This window comes from Neofelis nebulosa, chromosome 6, assembly GCF_028018385.1.
Source record: "Neofelis nebulosa isolate mNeoNeb1 chromosome 6, mNeoNeb1.pri, whole genome shotgun sequence".
NCBI classification, from domain to species: Eukaryota; Metazoa; Chordata; class Mammalia; order Carnivora; family Felidae; genus Neofelis; species Neofelis nebulosa.
Genome location: NC_080787.1, coordinates 90,966,531 through 90,980,804, shown reverse-complemented (window position 1 = coordinate 90,980,804; position 14,274 = coordinate 90,966,531). Strand labels below are relative to the sequence as shown.

General features: G+C 37.8%; 1 protein-coding gene across 4 annotated transcripts in view; it reads left to right on the top strand.

Annotated features, from left to right (window-relative positions):
• The window catches only part of MMS22L (MMS22 like, DNA repair protein), a 133,879-nt gene extending 120,789 nt beyond the window's left edge, over nt 1-13,090 (top strand). For all 4 annotated transcript variants that reach the window (XM_058734774.1, XM_058734772.1, XM_058734773.1 and 1 more), the window contains 3 exons: nt 6,282-6,378; nt 7,972-8,139; nt 8,875-13,090. In XM_058734774.1, the coding sequence (XP_058590757.1) occupies nt 6,282-6,378; nt 7,972-8,139; nt 8,875-8,956 (347 nt within the window). In that variant the 3' untranslated portion in view covers nt 8,957-13,090. The remainder of the gene's footprint in view (nt 1-6,281; nt 6,379-7,971; nt 8,140-8,874) is intronic.
• Nucleotides 13,091-14,274: the final 1,184 nt, after the last annotated feature.

The window sequence follows — 14,274 nt, the reverse complement described above, 5'->3', positions numbered from 1 at the left end:
GCATCTATAGTCTCCTGATTTGTTCATTTTGGCCACTCTGACTGGCGTGAGGTGATATCTGAGTGTGGTTTTGATTTGTATTTCCCTGATAAGGAGCGACGTTGAGCATCTTTTCATGTGCCTGTTGGCCATCCGGATGTCTTCTTTAGAGAAGTGTCTATTCATGTTTTCTGCCCATTTCTTCACTGGGTTATTTGTTTTTCGGGTGTGGAGTTTGGTGAGCTCTTTATAGATTTTGGATACTAGCCCTTTGTCCGATATGTCACTTGCAAATATCTTTTCCCATTCCGTTGGTTGCCTTTGAGTTTTGTTGGTTGTTTCCTTTGCTGTGCAGAAGCTTTTTATCTTCATAAGGTCCCAGTAATTCACTTTTGCTTTTAATTCCCTTGCCTTTGGAGATGTGCCGAGTAAGAGATTGCTACGGCTGAGGTCAGAGAGGTCTTTTCCTGCTTTCTCCTCTAAGGTTTTGATGGTTTCCTGTCTCACATTCAGGTCCTTTATCCATTTTGAGTTTATTTTTGTGAATGGTGTGAGAAAGTGGTCTAGTTTCAACCTTCTGCATGTTGCTGTCCAGTTCTCCCAGCACCATTTGTTAAAGAGACTGTCTTTTTTCCATTGGATGTTCTTTCCTGCTTTGTCAAAGATGAGTTGGCCATACGTTTGTGGGTCTAGTTCTGGGGTTTCTATTCTATTCCATTGGTCTATGTGTCTGTTTTTGTGCCAATACCATGCTGTCTTGATGATTACAGCTTTGTAGTAGAGGCTAAAGTCTGGGATTGTGATGCCTCCTGCTTTGGTCTTCTTCTTCAAAATTACTTTGGCTATTCGGGGCCTTTTGTGGTTCCATATGAATTTTAGGATTGCTTGTTCTAGTTTCGAGAAGAATGCTGGTGCAATTTTGATTGGGATTGCATTGAATGTGTAGATAGCTTTGGGTAGTATTGACATTTTGACAATATTTATTCTTCCAATCCATGAGCAGGGAATGTCTTTCCATTTCTTTATATCTTCTTCAATTACCTGCATAAGCTTTCTATAGTTTTCAGCATACAGATCTTTTACATCTTTGGTTAGATTTATTCCTAGGTATTTTATGCTTCTTGGTGCAATTGTGAATGGGATCAGTTTCTTTATTTGTCTTTCTGTTGCTTCATTGTTAGTGTATAAGAATGCAACTGATTTCTGTACATTGATTTTGTATCCTGCAACTTTGCTGAATTCATGTATCAGTTCTAGCAGACTTTTGGTGGAGTCTGTCGGATTTTCCATGTATAATATCATGTCATCTGCAAAAAACGAAAGCTTGACTTCATCTTTGCCAATTTTGATGCCTTTGATTTCCTTTTGTTGTCTGATTGCTGATGCTAGAACTTCCAGCACTATGTTAAACAACAGCGGTGAGAGTGGGCATCCCTGTCGCGTTCCTGATCTCAGGGAAAAAGCTCTCAGTTTTTCCCCGTTGAGGATGATGTTAGCTGTGGGCTTTTCATAAATGGCTTTTGTGATCTTTAAGTATGTTCCTTCTATCCCGACTTTCTCAAGGGTTTTTATTAAGAAAGGGTGCTGGATTTTGTCAAAGGCCTTTTCTGCATCGATTGACAGGATCATATGGTTCTTCTCTTTTTTTTTGTTAATGTCATGTATCACGTTGATCGATGTGTGAATGTTGAACCAGCCCTGCATCCCAGGAATGAATCCCACTTGATCATGGTGAATAATTCTTTTTATATGCCATTGAATTCGATTTGCTAGTATCTTATTGAGAATTTTTGCATCCATATTCATCAGGGATATTGGCCTGTAGTTCTCTTTTTTTACTGGGTCTCTGTCTGGTTTAGGAATCAAAGTAATACTGGCTTCATAGAATGAATCTGGAAGTTTTCCTTCCCTTTCTATTTGTTGGAATAGCTTGAGAAGGATAGGTATTATCTCTGCTTTAAACGTCTGGTAGAACTCCCCTGGGAAGCCATCTGGTCCTGGACTCTTATTTGTTGGGAGATTTTTGATAACCAATTCAATTTCTTCGCTGGTTATGGGTCTGTTCAAGCTTTCTATTTCCTCCTGATTGAGTTTTGGAAGAGTGTGGGTGTTTAGGAATTTGTCCATTTCTTCCAGGTTGTCCAATTTGTTGGCATATAATTTTTCATAGTATTCCCTGATAATTGTTTGTATCTCTGAGGGATTGGTTGTAATAATTCCATTTTCATTCATGATTTTATCTATTTGGGTCATCTCCCTTTTCTTTTTGAGAAGCCTGGCTAGAGGTTTGTCAATTTTGTTTATTTTTTCAAAAAACCAACTCTTGGTTTCATTGATCTGCTCTACAGTTTTTTTTAGATTCTATATTGTTTATTTCTGCTCTGATCTTTATTATTTCTCTTCTTCTGCTGGGTTTAGGCTGCCTTTGCTGTTCTGCTTCTATTTCCTTTAGGTGTGCTGTTAGATTTTGTATTTGGGATTTTTCTTGTTTCTTGAGATAGGCCTGGATTGCAATGTATTTTCCTCTCAGGACTGCCTTCACTGCGTCCCAAAGCGTTTGGATTGTTGTATTTTCATTTTCGTTTGTTTCCATATATTTTTTAATTTCTTCTCTAATTGCCTGGTTGACCCACTCATTCGTTAGTAGGGTGTTCTTTAACCTCCATGCTTTTGGAGGTTTTCCAGACTTTTTCTTGTGGTTGATTTCAAGCTTCATAGCATTGTGGTCTGAAAGTATGCATGGTATAATTTCAATTCTTGTAAACTTATGAAGGGCTGTTTTGTGACCCAGTATATGATCTATCTTGGAGAATGTTCCATGTGCACTCAAGAAGAAAGTATATTCTGTTGCTTTGGGATGCAGAGTTCTAAATATATCTGTCAAGTCCATCTGATCCAGTGTATCATTCAGGGCCCTTGTTTCTTTATTGACTGTGTGTCTAGATGATCTATCCATTTCTGTAAGTGGGGTGTTAAAGTCCCCTGCAATGACCACATTCTTATCAATAAGGTTGCTTATGTTTATGAGTAATTGTTTTATATATCTGGGGGCTCCAGTATTTGGCACATAGACATTTATAATTGTTAGCTCCTCCTGATGGATAGACCCTGTAATTATTATATAATGCCCTTCTTCATCTCTTGTTACAGCCTTTAATTTAAAGTCTAGTTTGTCTGATATAAGTATGGCTACTCCAGCTTTCTTTTGGCTTCCAGTAGCATGATAAATAGTTCTCCATCCCCTCACTCTCAATCTAAAGGTGTCCTCAGATCTAAAATGAGTCTCTTGTAGACAGCAAATAGATGGGTCTTGTTTTTTTATCCATTCTGATACCCTATGTCTTTTGGTTGGCGCATTTAATCCATTTACATTCAGTGTTATTATAGAAAGATACGGGTTTAGAGTCATTGTGATGTCTGTATGTTTTATGCTTGTAGTGATGTCTCTGGTACTTTGTCTCACAGGATCCCCCTTAGGATCTCTTGTAGGGCTGGTTTAGTGGTGATGAATTCCTTCAGTTTTTGTTTGTTTGGGAAGACCTTTATCTCTCCTTCTATTCTAAATGACAGACTTGCTGGATAAAGGATTCTCGGCTGCATATTTTTTCTGTTTAGCACACTGAAGATATCGTGCCAAGCCTTTCTGGCCTGCCAAGTTTCAAAGGAGAGATCAGTCACGAGTCTTATAGGTCTCCCTTTATATGTGAGGGCAGGCTTATCCCTTGCTGCTTTCAGAATTTTCTCTTTATCCTTGTATTTTGCCAGTTTCACTATGATATGTCGTGCAGAAGATCGATTCAAGTTACGTCTGAAGGGAGTTCTCTGTGCCTCTTGGATTTCAATGCCTTTTTCCTTCCCCAGTTCAGGGAAGTTCTCAGCTATAATTTCTTCAAGTACCCCTTCAGCACCTTTCCCTCTCTCTTCCTCCTCTGGGATACCAATTATGCGTATATTATTTCTTTTTAGTGTATCACTTAGTTCTCTAATTTTTCCCTCATACTCCTGGATTTTTTTATGTCTCTTTCTCTCAGCTTCCTCTTTTTCCATAACTTTATCTTCTAGTTCACCTATTCTCTCCTCTGCCTCTTCAATCCGAGCCGTCGTGGTTTCCATTTTGTTTTGCATTTCGTTTAAAGCGCTTTTCCGCTCCTTGTGACTGTTCCTTAGTCCCTTGATCTCTGTGGCAAGAGATTCTCTGCTGTCCTGTATACTGTTTTCAAGCCCAGCGATTAATTTTATGACTATTATTCTAAATTCACTTTCTGTTATATTATTTAAATCCTTTTTGATCAGTTCATTAGCTGTTGTTATTTCCTGGAGATTCTTCTGAGGGGAATTCTTCCGTTTGATCATTTTGGATAGTCCCTGGAGTGGTGAGGACCTGCAGGGCACTTCCCCCGTGCTGTGGTGTATAACTGGAGTTGGTGGGCGGGGCCGCAGTCAGACCTGATGTCTGCCCCCAGCCTACCGCTGGGGCCACAGTCAGACTGGTGTGTGCCTACTCTTCCCCTCTCCTAGGGGCGGGATTCACTGTGGGGTGGCGTGGCCCGTCTGGGCTACTTGCACACTGCCAGGCTTGTGGTGCTGGGGATCTGGCGTATTAGCTGGGGTGGGTAGGCAAGGTGCACGGGGGCACGAGGGGCAGGCTTAGCTCGCTTCTCCTTAGGTGATCCACTTCAGGAGGGGCCCTGTGTCAGCGGGAGGGAGTCAGATCCGCTGCCAGAGGTTTGGCTCCGCAGAAGCACAGAGTTGGGTGTTTGTGCGGAGCGAGCAAGTTCCTTGGAAGGAACTAGTTCTCTTTGGGATTTTGGCTGGGGGATGGGCGGGGGAGATAGCGCTGGCCAGCGCCTTTGTTCCCCGCCAAGCTGAGCTCTGCCGTCCGGGGCTCAGCAGCTCTCCCTCCCCTTGTCCTCCAGCCTTCCCGCTTTCTGAGCAGAGCTGTTAACTTATGACCTCCCAGACGCTAAGTCGCGCTTGCTGTCGGAACACAGTCCGTCCGGCCCCTCCGGTTTTGCCAGCCAGCCTCGGGGGCTCTGCTTGGCCGGCGAGCCGCCCCTCCGCCCCGGCTGCCTCCCGCCAGTCCGTGGAGCGTGCACCGCCTCGCCGCCCTTCCTACCCTCTTCCGTGGGCCTCTCGTCTGCGCTTGGCTCCGGAGACTCCGTTCTACTAATCCTCTGGCGGTTTTCTGGGTTCTTTAGGCAGGTGTAGGTGGAATCTAAGTGATCAGCAGGACGCGCAGTGAGCCCAGCGTCCTCCTACGCCACCATCTTCTGTCTTTTTTTTTCTTTTTAAATCAATGCTTAATGTTTTCTGTGAAGACTTTTTCTTCATATTGTGGTACTTTATCCACAGAAGAGCTTTGGGGGTTGTTTTTCAAGAAAATGTCTTTTAAGAATGAATTATACTGATTTCAGAATTGTATCTAATATGAGGAGTTACTTGTTCAGTGAAGACAAGTGTGCTATATCTTCTTTATCCACCACCCTCATACCGTAGAGAACATTACATGTGATTAACTTAAGTTCATATGTATCCTGTTTTGTGCTCCTGCTATAATGGATTAGAGCTTCTGAAATTTTTATTCTTAGAGTTCTTTTTTCCTCAGCTATTTATATTAGATGTGCCAAAAACAACACAACAAAAATTTAATAGCATTTGGAACATACTAAATTTTGTATTTTCTTTCTTGATATTTTTCCATTTTTACGTACAAATGCACAATTTTAAAGGATTTGGTTAAATATTTAAAGAATACACATGTTCTTTTTATAACTTCACTGTCTTTTTTGAAAGAACGATAGCATCACAGTTGATTTATACACATACACACACACATCTTTGGCTAATTTTAAGCGAAGGTAAATTGGTGGTTTCTAATTTGTTAGTGAGTAGGAGGGAGGAATACGCCTATGAGTTTTAAAACAATAAATCTGCTTGTCTGTAAATCAGCTGAATGGTTAAAAGCTATCTTTTGTCAGTATGTAACTACTTGCAGGATGAGGATGATAGAATGGTTTTGAATATGGGGTCTTTCTAAAAGGCCTATCTTTACATTTATTTTTTCAGTTATAAGAGTGTAAAAAATAAACTCTTAAGGTTTTTATATTTTCTTAGAATGGGAGATAAGGAGATAGAACTTTAGAACAAACCAAAAACTCAGAACTATTTCATTTTGAAAAAGAACAGAACTGTACAAACTTTAAGAAAACAACATATTTCTCTAAGTTAAGAGTGTTCATAAAAATGAGGATCCAGATGGTCAATTCAGACACAGCGTGTGATGCTATAATTTTTCCTCCTAGTGAAAAGGCTGGCCACAGAGAACCTGCAATACATGGTAAAAGCCTGCCAAGTGGGGTCAGAAGGAGAACCCGCCGCCCAGCTGACTTCTGTGTTTAGGTAACTGGAAAATACGCCAACTGGCAAGGGGATTATTGCCAGCCATTTGACAGCCAACATGTTTTTTAAATAACTAATTATCCAAAACATAATGTGTTACTCCTTGTTATAGTATTTCAATTATTATATTTTTGGCAGTGGTTTTGTTACACTGTGTTGTTTTATTAAAAAGACAAAAGTGCCAGGGAGGAAGACAAGTGAGCTGACTTCAAATTACCTGAGAATTGGGTGAAGAAGACTCCTGCATGTATTTAAGAGAAAAAATCAGGATATGTGGGTCATGATGACAGGTGCACAGGCCCTCAGAGCTGCTACACATGTTACTCAGGATCCAGTCTAGAAGTACACATGACTGGTGGTTTCACTTGCTGTAGATACTATAGACCCAGAAAGCTTCATTGTATTTCAGTTGTGAAGCATGGACTGTATAAGAGTAGACCTGATGTTAGTTCCCAAGAACAGTAATGCAACGGGAGGAACATTTTCTGTGTTTTGTGTTGTTGTAACGTTCTGTGTTTTGTTGTGTCCTGCCTTGCCGCCTCTAGAATCTTGTGCTTTCTGTTAGGGCAGTATTTTTAAATATTTCTTTCTCACAATTTCTACCAGTTCCCTTTTAATATATGTATCTCTGCCCTAACACTGCCATGAGAAATAATGTGGGTCCATTTTCTTCCGTGTTGGCTCTTTGATTCCTCAGTTCGTTTTCTCCTCACATAATTGGCACTCATCAGCTGTTTACAATTTATTTAAATTGGGATCACATGAAATAAATAGTGGCTTTGTAAGAATTATAAAACCCTAGGGGCGCCTGGGTGCCTCAGTCGTTTAAGCGTCCGACTTTGGCTCCGGTTATGATCTCACAGTTCATGGGTTCGAGCCCCATGTCGGGCTCTGTGCTGACAGCTCAGAGCCTAGAGCCTGTTTCAGATTCTATGTCTCCCCCTCTCTCTGCCCCTCCCCTGTTCATGCTCTGTCTCTGTCTCAAGAATAAATAAAACCCTAAGAAGGGAGAAAGGATTTTATATGAACGAGGAAGATTGCATGTTTGTTATGTACAACGTATTAAGCTAGGTGACTTTTTTTTGTTGGGGGGAGAATGGAAATTTTAGGGTTAAAACATAGAATTTTTTATAAAGGCCTCCTCTGGGTCTAAAATCTCCAGTTAAGGAATGTAAAAATATGTATTATGAGTAACTTGTTTTTCTCATAAAAATATTGTTTGATCTATTTAGAAATACGATGAACTAAGAAATACCTAGGAAGCTAGACTCATTTTTTTTCTACATCCTTACCGCTCAGATTCTGACATGCAGAGAATAGTAGCAAAATCCCTGGGACTAGATTTCCCCCCTTATTCTCCCTTCTCAGGTTCCAACTGTTCCCTCTTCCTACCAGTGCCGTGGTTCTGGTCATGCATAGCTCACGCTGAAATAGGCCATTTCTGTCCTTTAGTCTTCATAGGGCATCTAGATTCTTAAGGTAATCTTACATGAAATGATCTTTCTTGTGTTCAGGTTACAGCTAATTGTTATATAGATACCAGCCCTGTGAACTTCCCCAGAAGTAATCCTTTGCAACTTGATTTACTTTCAGGCATTTTATCCAGGATTATGGTACGAGGTACGATAATCAGATTTACAGCATTTTAGAAACAGTAGCAGCATTGGACCAGCGGGTTGTTATCCATTTGCTTTCTACCCTCACTCAGTCTCTGAAGGATTCAGAGCGGAAATGGGGCCTTGGCAGAAATATCGCACAAAGGTATGTTTGAAAATCTTATTACATTCTTTTGGGCAACGATTATAAAATTTAGATTCATTTCCTAGAAATGGCTTATTTTCCCATTCCTAAAAATTTGGGGTATGTTGGAGTTGATAAATGTTTCCATACTATGATTGACACATCGCAATTCACATACAGTTCTTTTCAAAGTGACCACCTTTGAAAGCTCTGTGTTTCATTAGTGCTACTATTGCTCAAAACACATTCAGTGTTCCTCATTGGGAGGTGGACTTTAGAGCCTCAGATGTGTTGCTGGATGCCCTGTGAAGACTATAACACTTAAAATCCATGGTGGCATTATCTGCCCTTTGAGGGATGCCTTGATGTACTGAAACAACTGCATCATGTGTATCCAGTGAGTAAGGTGTGTGACCCAATTAAATAATACGGTTTTTGGTCAAAAATAAGTTATAGGACTTTTTTTCTTATAGGCTTACAACCCAGTTTCAGATTGTGCTGGACTGTGTAACATAATGTAACATCATGGAAATAGACCTGTAGTTCCTAAAGAGGTTGTTTTAGAGGAGTCAGCACTCATGACAAGTCATATGTCCCAAGTTTGTTAAAGAATCAAAGTATTTTAGTCATATTGTGTGAGTGTGTGTGCGTGTAGACAGACAGACACTCAGGTAGGCTCAGTTTGTAAATACTTAAAACGAAAAGTAGTGGAAAAAGTAATAAATGTATCTACATCTTTTCTTTTTTCTTAAACAGGGAAGCCTATAGCAAACTTTTATCTCACCTAGGACAAGTGGGACAAGATGAAATGCAGAGACTGGAGAGTGATAATACCTAACATATTTTGTGATTTGCCTTCTCTATTATAACTATCTTAAGCCACTTTGCACCATTATGATTCATACTTTTAATTGTGTGATGTTCTGTTAAAAATTCTTTCTAGGATTTTTTTCTTACATACCTATAAGTATAAGGTACATAAATAAGGAAATAAAGGTTAATTAAATATATTATAGGACCTTTGGAACTTGGCAGAATTGCATTCTCTTTTGAAGAGTTTTTAGTTAAACTAACTTAAAAGAACCTTTTCTAACTGTGAGTGTTACATGTGTATGTCTGTTAAGTAGATTTGCACCAGTCAATCCAGGAACTTTTCACTGTAATGTGACTTTCTGTCTTGTGAGTGATTTGTTTTGTTTCTTACATGTTTTAATATGATGTGGGTGTCTTTTTGTTTTGTTTTATTTTGTGTTTTTTAACATTACCTGGCTGTTCTGTGCTGGTTTTGGGGAAAGGGGGGGTTCAGGAGGTGGGATTGTATGTTTGTCATCTTTTGTTATACTGTGTCTAAGGCAAGTTAATAAATGCCTAGCACACTTAACTCTGTGAGGAATGAGGCTGAGTCTGGCTAAATGAATATACAGATAGTATATAAAATGTTTTAAAACTTAAGCCAACAGTGTTTATGCTTAGGTCCCAACAGTTGCCAGATTTTTTTTTTCTTTTTTTTTCTTTAGTCGTCCTTCTTTTGGGGAATTTATTAAAAGACCTCTATCAGGAGGAGGATAAATAAGACCCTTTAAGAAAAGAGAAAATAACATCTAAAAAAATCTTCAGGTTACATTGTTAACAGAAGATTTCTGAGAACTCAGCCCATTTATCTCATCAATTAGAGCCTTTTATAATTTAGCATCTTACATTATGTTTACAAGGAACCAGTTTAGTTTCCTTTAGCAGCTATTGTGTCTCAACTCTTTATTTCATCCAGATTTTTATTTTACCAGTTGGGCTCTTATCCTTGTCTCCTTTTTGTGGTGAGCTTTACTTGGTGAAAGAACTCCAGTCCTAGTGTTGGGAACCCACCTAGGTCTCAAAGCCAGCTCTGCTTTGTAAACTTGAGCAAGTCACTTAACCTTGCTGAGCCTCAGTTTCCTCATGGAGAAAAAAAGAATACTAATCCTTTTTCTTTTTCATGGTGTCCTAGTAAGAATCAGGGGATAATGTATGTAAATGTATTGGTGACATACATTCTATTTGAGGTGTGCAGACATGATTACTAATCATTCATGCCCAAAGGTAATGAACACCTCTCAATTTTGTCCCTTTTTCTCTAATAGGTCCTAGGTGAATGAGCGCCCCCCTCCTTGGAATCCCCCCCCCCGTTTTTTTTCTTCAAATTTTTTCTTACACATCATGTTTGCTAACTTTGCAATAACCTACTGTTTCCTTCTTGGGACTCTAGTCTTTATCATGGTTCTTCTATTCCTCCTTTTCTAACTCAAGAAGTATCTTTAAAGATGAAGTGTATTGCAGTCAGCGAACTATACTTATTAATGTTGTCCTTACCGTAATGTGTGAAGTCTAAAGGAGTATCTGTTGTTTTCACAACATACAAATAGTCTATCCCCCTGCCAGATCAGCTATTAGTACTTCAACAAATGGAATGAATAAAAGCCTCGTTAAGGTTGGTTACTTAGTAGACTTTAAAGCAATGAGTTTTTCATTATCATAGTGACTTACTAAACTTAATGTATTGCTTTGCAGGTTTCAGCAAATGAAGTGTAATCTGTTTAAGGTGATGCTTTTAAAGAAGTTATTTATGTGTATATATATTTTTATTTCCAAAATAGGATTAATAAGATAGCTTTGAGAATCATGTTCCTTAGAATATGAAACTTTTAAGAGATGAGAAAAGCCACTGCTGAATCATGCATTAGGGCATATGTCTATAGATGCTAAGAATAAATAGTTTATACTTTAAAAATCCATAACAAAAAAAACAATCCGTGACAATACATATGTGTAAATACGTGTGTTGAAGTGTGTTTTTAATTGAAGAAAAAAAAGTTTATGACTCAGTTCATTTTCTTGAAAATCTTCACAGACCCTTCACTTAATAGGATAATCTTACCTTTTTTCTATTCCCAGACTTAGAGTAAGTACCTTATTCCTGCTTCCTTAATATGTATTTACCCCTAAAGAACCTGTACTCTGTGGGGCTGCTGCTTCTATCTCTCTATTGTAAGCCGTTCTCTTTTGGTGCAGTCTGAGAGTACATTCTCCTTTCTCGTGTCCTTTGGCCTGACATCTGTGTTTTCCTTCATCTTCTCAACCCTTCCTTGGTGATACTCCTCCTCCCTACATGCTGTACTTTGAAAGCACCCTCATGTTCTCCTTTCCGGTCCCCAGTGGTGAGATGTGGCTCTTCACTTGCTCCGTCTCAACATTCTTCTAGTAGTGAACTGCGAACACTAGCTCATAATTTCATCTCTGAAGTCTATTTCTAGTGCTGATTTCTCTCTAAACCCCTCTAGTTGGATCCTCCTGAAATCTCAAGGCAACATGTCAAGCTGCACTTGTCACTTATTTTCAACTAGCTGCTGCCTTTTCTACCCAGGGAATACACTGTTTTCACAAGTTATTTAGCCTTGAAACTTCAGAAGCATCTTGGATTCTTACATGTCCCCCACTTTCAGGTGATCACCAGTACAGGCTCTTGGTATTTTTTTCTTTTTTCCATCCTGTACACCCCAACTGTCTTTTCTACTGTGCTCTATTGATCTTTTTACCTCCTTATCTCTGATCTCCTTCCCTGTAATTCATCCTCACACAGTTCTGGCATTAGTGTTGCTAAAATAATCCTTTCTTCCTGTTACTTTTCTGCTCAAGGACCTCCAGTTACTTGCCAGTGTCAATAAGCTGACATTCAGACTCTTCAGGAGACTTTCTGCCATCCGACTCTACCTTTTCTATGCAAACTTAACTCACACAGGAGACTAGACTGCCTTAGACATCTGAATGCCATGTTCATTCTGCACTCTGAGCTTCATTCAGCTTGCCAGGAGAGGATACTACCCTTTCTATAGAAACCTAGCCTTAAGACACTTAAGTAGGAAGACAGTTAAAATATAAGTATTCCAGTCAATTTCTGTAAAATATCAGATGGAATATAAAAGAGATGATTGAAGGACAACAGAGTGGTAGAAAGGACTTCATTAGACATTCGGATTTGGTTATGATTTAAATTTTAATTGAACATTTAATTAGGTTTTCATGGGGGAGTAAAAAACATGGAGTATGATCTCTGTACAGAAATCTTTTAGTATTGGCTTCATTTGCATTAGAAGAGTTTCATAGTTTAAAACTTTTATATCTTTACCTATTCCTAGCATATTTTTTCTTAAGCCTATTTGACTTTTTCTACCTAGGCATCTATATTAAAAACAAAAATAAAACTTACCTGTAGCCTGTGTGTGTGTTCTTTACCCATTATTATTTTCTTTCATGCTTCATCACAAATTTTTAAAACTATTTTGTTCTTAAAGAATTACGTGTACTCTAACAGAATCTTTGACAGCTTTTATTTTTACATCCCTTTGTTAAAATTATCTGTTCTATAAAAATTTGAAAAGTTTCTGCAGTTGGGAAAAGCCTCTAGGAAACCTGTCTTCCCTCAATCCTATAGATTTTATGTAAACCTTACATTTTTCCAAAAGCTCTTCTCCTGCCTTCTCCTCCTAGGGTTAAAAATACTGCCTTGTCAGTCAAGTACATAGCATGCCAATATAAATACCATGTTTTGTTTGCTTAAGACAGTTGGTTTGGGAAGCTAGCAAAGTAGCATATTTTTTCACATATTTAATAAGATATAAGGTTTGTACTTTGATTCAGTGATAATCTATATTGCTAAGATTACCAAAATAAGTACTACATGATTGGGATTGAATAACTTCTGCTTATTAAAGTTTTTGGTGTGCTAGTAGTTATCCAGTTTATAGCATTTATTGCATTTGTGAATTGTGTTTTCAGAAAATGCTGGGCCTTATTGTATATTGATGTTAATTGTGCATATAATAATTTTTTAAATGTATATATTTAGTTTATACTTCATCCATGATTATTACACTTCCTTTTTTATGAAAGATTATTTGAAAACCAAAATAAAAATGAACCATATTACTTGGAAGAATAATTTCTATGTTGTTCCTGTTTTATTCTGTGGCAAAACAAAGTTTTTTAGTCATTTCAACAGTTGAAAGGTATACAGTATACATGGGGTTAAACTTTGAAGAAAACATGAAGAGAAAGGAAGAAAAATATCCTAATCGTAACCTAACGAGAAAAATATCCTAATCATAACCAAATTGGTATTTTGTTATTAAGAATCTAAGGAACTTCATTGCACTTTACATTGTTTTAGAGATTAATGTCTTTGCTGGCTTTTCTTCCTACACAGAGGAACACTGTGCTAATACCTATGCAGTACTGTGTTTTCTTTTAGATAGTAAAATCTGAAAATGGTGTTTAAGTGGTTGGAATTTTCATGCTTTTCTTATGGAAATTCAAATTAACCTAATAATTTAACTACAAATACAATATGGTCTATAATTTTAAAGAGTAAAAATGAAAGATGAATTACTATAGTTCACTTAAATAGAAAATATATATTTGAATAGTTTCAGTGGAATTTGGTTTTATGAGCACAGTTTTCTGGAATCTTTAATTTGAGGAAAATGATCTAATCATAAGCATTCTGCGTTTTATTTTTCCTAGGAATATTGTACTTCAGAAGCTATCTTTGGCTATACTGTAAAGAATATTTTCTAATTCTGAGTTCGATTCTGTAATATTAGTGGATAATGCATTAAAGTTTCCCAAGAAAGTGTTTGCTAATATACTGATTTGTTTTAAATGAATAGTTAGAAATCTATACAGAAAATATCAAGAGTAATTTCAGGGTACCTTTTCATTATTAGTCAGGCAAGCTTATTTTTAGACCATTTTCCTTTCATTCATTGGATATAGGATGTGGGATTACAGATGTAATGGTTTTTATAAGGTAAAACAGCTGGAGGTCAATTCATGTGTCAAGTAGAAATTTTAATAAATCCGAAACACTTCTTGCTTAGGTTCTTTTTGAAAAGATATCTGAAATACCAGAGTCATTTTCCTGACTTGGTAAGGCATTTAAAATATTTAGTTTACATGATTTATAAACTCTTTTAAAGAGACTCTGTCATTCTTCTAAATATCGTATCAGTATCAATTTTCACTTTTCAGAACTGTAAAATTACTCTGAAGGTTTTTTGTCTAAATCTCTGGGAGGTTTTTATTTTACTTTTTCCCCTTATGCCTAGTCTTTCCTTCTCTGCTCTT